We start from the raw sequence: 4259 nt of genomic DNA on the forward strand, positions 1-4259 counted from the left end.
CGCCAAACATTCGGTAGAATTTATAGAATATTGTAAAAATTATGGTCTATTACCAACATATATATATATATATATATATATATATATATATATATATATATATATATATATATATATATATATATTGCATACCTATGTGCGAATTTGTACTTACCATGTATGCCATTCATTTTTTAATTCCACCAATCAATCATTCAATCTATCCATCAACCATTTAATTAATCAATCAATCAGTCAGTCAACCATCCAATTTATTAATCTGTTAATCGATCACTCACTCACTCAATTATTCTTTTATCACTCAATCACCCAATTGTTGTGTGTATTGTTTCATTTTGTATCATTTCTTTCTCTATATGGTGACCATGTTATGTGCTTTAATTAACGAATTGTATATATATATATATATATATATATATATATATATATATATATATTGTATATATATATATATATATGTGGTTTTAATTATATATATATATATATATGTAGTTATAATAAAAATGATAATTTTTTTTCTCTTTACGTAATGTGGTTTTTAGATTTTGATTTATACCAGATTATGATTATGTCTGAATGTATGGATGAATTGATGAATGGATGAATTGATGGATGGATGAATTGATGAATGGATGAATGAATGGATGTATTGATGAATATACATATAAATGTAAGTAGAAAATATGAACAATTTGATGAAAATAAAATGACTAAATAAATATATATTCCTTGGTTCATGTATGTTTGTATGTATGTTTGTTTGTATGTATGTTTGTATATATGTTTGTTTGTATGTGATGTGTGTTTGTACGTATGTATGTTTGTTTGTATGTGTTTGTATGTATGTATGTATGTGTGAGATTGAGTGATAATTTTCCATTACGAACTGCATGTTGTTATTGTAATATTATTGTTTAACATCATTAATTTAACAACTGTGTCTTTGCTAAAGATAGTGACGTGACGATAGTAAAATTATTAATATTACTGTGTGTCTGTGTGTGTGTGTGTTTGTGTGTGTTTAGTATATATATTTTTTTATTCTACATTAGTGACCCATCGTTATATTATTACATTGAATTTTTTTTTTCGTAGTTTTGTTTTGGCGAATAAAAAAAACTTAGAAAAGAATTTTTCCATTTATTAGGGAAAATGTAATATAAAATAATTATAATAATATCATTTATAATTAATTAATTGAAATTATGACTAATAATAAACAGTAATATCAATAAATAAAAATAATAAACAATAATAATAATAATAACGTATACTTTTTCTTTATTGTTAACTGCTAGAAGAATTTGAAAAAATACGCCGTTGTAATTTCAAAAAACAAAAATATGGATAATAATAAAACTATAATAATAATTAAACTATAATAATAATAATTAAACTATAATAATAATAATTAAACTATAATAATAATTAAACTATAATAATAATAATAAAGCCATAATAATTATAATAAACGAATCGACTATCACTATATCAATAAAAAAGGAATGCACATTGATCGTTGCGTGTACTTGTTGCTTTTTTTAATACAGCAATTAGCTTCATCTGATTCGGGTTAATAATAAATGAATAATAATTAATATTATTTATAATAATAATTATTAATATTTATAATAATAATAATTGTTTTTATTGTATACAGGAGTGAGTAAGAATGGCGATGATTATGAGAGCCATGAAAAGGTAATGTACATGGGATGTTTTGCTTCAATTCTACACACAAAAGCAGGTATAATAAAAATAATAATAATAACAATCATCATCATAATAATAATAATCATCATCATCATAATCATAATAACAATATCAATAATAGTAAAAATTACGAATTGTACGCATAAACAAGCAAAATTTTGAAGTGTTTAAATTTTGAAATTTGACTGGAGGCCAGGAATCTAACCAAATTTGTACTAGCGGGCTAAAATTTAAAATTAGGCAAGAGCTTTTTTGGTTAATTACGTCGGTTTATGACTAGAAACTGGGTTTTACTGAGTTTTAATGAAAATAATGCTTACAACGAGGGGCCATAACACACAAATAAACAATAGACACACAGACACACGCACCACACAGACACACACACACACACTCGCAGGCCACACGATGTCGATTGACGACTGCGCTCATTTCTGCTCGGCTGAACCGGCAACTGTCTATCTAATCGCTTTTGTGGTTAGCTCGAGCGCTATTTTATGACAATTCGAAAATGAAGGAAAGAGAGAGAGAGAGAGAGAGAGAGAATTAAAAGAGAGAAAGAGAAAGAGTTAGGATGAAAGAGAGAAGGAGAGTGTATGTAAGAAAAAAGAAATGAAAAGAGAGGCAGGAAGAAACAGGCAGAGAAATTAAGGGAGAGATCATATTATGGTGAATGAATGAGTTATGCTGAAAAATAAACAATGCATGAAGAACGAGAGAAAGAGAGAGAAGAGAAAATGGGAGTGGAAGAGAGAGAGGGTGAGATAGAGAAAGAGAGAGAGAGAGAGAGAGAGAAAGAGAACATAACATGATTTCATAATTTTACACCAGCTTTCTCGGTGCATTAACAGCATAACATACAACGCCGAATTACCGAAATATCCGACAGAACGGTATCGAATGCTTCTGCCTCGAAACTGCCGAGTACCGAATGGCCTCAAGTCTGTGTGACGTCACGTGCACCGAAGATGACGTCATCGCGTGGGATGGTCGTTATGATGATGATGATGATTGCGGCGTGGGATTGTTCGTGCCCGTGTTTAAATGTTGGTCTAGCTAGATGTCTCTCTCTCTCTCCCTCTCCCTCTCTCTCTCTCTCTCTCTCCCTCTCCCTCTCTCTCTCTCTCTCTCTCCCTCTCCCTCTCTCTCTCTCTCTCTCTCCCTCTCTCTCTCCCTCTCTCTCTCTCCCTCTCTCTCTCTCTCTCTCTCTCTCTCTCTCTCTCTCTCTCTCTGTTTGTGTATGTGTTGTTTATGTGTGTATGTTTGTGTGGTTTTTAGTTGTTAAACGTTTTTGTGTTGGGGTAAGTATGTGCGTGTGTGTGCACGTCTTCGTGAGTTTTCATATTAGCAAATTCGCATCTCTCCCTTTATCTCGGTCTTTTTTTTGTCTTTTATTATTAAGCAACTCTGTCATAAGCAGAGCTACTTAACTTTCACATCATTCCTACATTTGAACTGACTTTGCAAGACTAAAAATTATTATTGTTACCATAATTATATTATTACTGTTATTATAATTATATTATTACTGCTATTATAATTATATTATTACTGTAATTATAATTATATTATTACTGTTATTATAATTATATTATTATTGTTATTATAATTATATTATTACTGTTATTATAATTATATTATTATTGTTATTATAATTATATTATTACTGTAATTATAATTATATTATTACTGTTATTATAATTATATTATTATTGTTATTATAATTATATTATTACTGTAATTATAATTATATTATTACTGTTATTATAATTATATTATTATTGTTATTATAATTATATTATTACTGTAATTATAATTATATTATTACTGTTATTATAATTATATTATTATTGTTATTATAATTATATTATTACTGTAATTATAATTATATTATTACTGTAATTATAATTATATTATTATTGTTATTATGTTATTATTCTTTTCAAGTTAGGGAACTGAAAGATTTTCGACATTCCCAGCTAAGCGGAATCTCTGAAGCGAGTGTTGGAGCCAAGCAGTTCCATTCGGAAGACGGTTGGGCTGCTACTAATCATAATTTTATTTTTCTTATTATTATTTTTTTATAATTATTATAAATAATAATATAAGTAATTATTACTATTGTATTACCATATTATTATCAGTTATTTTTTTTTATTATTTTTTTGAGGTATGACTCATGAAGCTTGTGTCAAATTTTGCCTTGAATTAAGAAAGGAAATTTCCGTATTAGCGGTTAATTAATAGATTTGTATGTATGTATGTATGTATGTATGTATGTATGTATGTATGTATGTATGTATGTATGTATGTATGTATGTATGTATGTATGTATGTATGTATGTATGTATGTATGTATGTATGTATGTATGTATGTATGTATGTATGTATGTATGTATGTATGTATGTATGTATGTATGTATGTATGTATGTATGTATGTATGTATGTATGTATGTATGTATGTATGTATGTATGTATGTATGTATGTATGTATGTATGTATGTATGTATGTATGTATGTATGTATGTATGTATGTATGTATGTA

General features: G+C 27.4%; 1 protein-coding gene across 1 annotated transcript in view; it reads left to right on the forward strand.

Annotated features, from left to right (window-relative positions):
* Nucleotides 1–1505: 1505 nt before the first annotated feature.
* HELRODRAFT_193697 (hypothetical protein) overlaps nt 1506–4259 on the forward strand; it is a gene marked incomplete at both ends in the record, with an annotated part of 9466 nt that continues 6712 nt past the window's right edge. Inside the window, 5 exons of the mRNA XM_009028649.1 lie at nt 1506–1572; nt 1661–1747; nt 2114–2190; nt 2603–2759; nt 3661–3747. Coding sequence (XP_009026897.1) covers nt 1506–1572; nt 1661–1747; nt 2114–2190; nt 2603–2759; nt 3661–3747 — 475 coding nt within the window. The remainder of the gene's footprint in view (nt 1573–1660; nt 1748–2113; nt 2191–2602; nt 2760–3660; nt 3748–4259) is intronic.

The sequence above is a fragment of the Helobdella robusta genome, assembly GCF_000326865.2.
Source record: "Helobdella robusta unplaced genomic scaffold HELROscaffold_57, whole genome shotgun sequence".
Taxonomy (NCBI): domain Eukaryota; kingdom Metazoa; phylum Annelida; class Clitellata; order Rhynchobdellida; family Glossiphoniidae; genus Helobdella; species Helobdella robusta.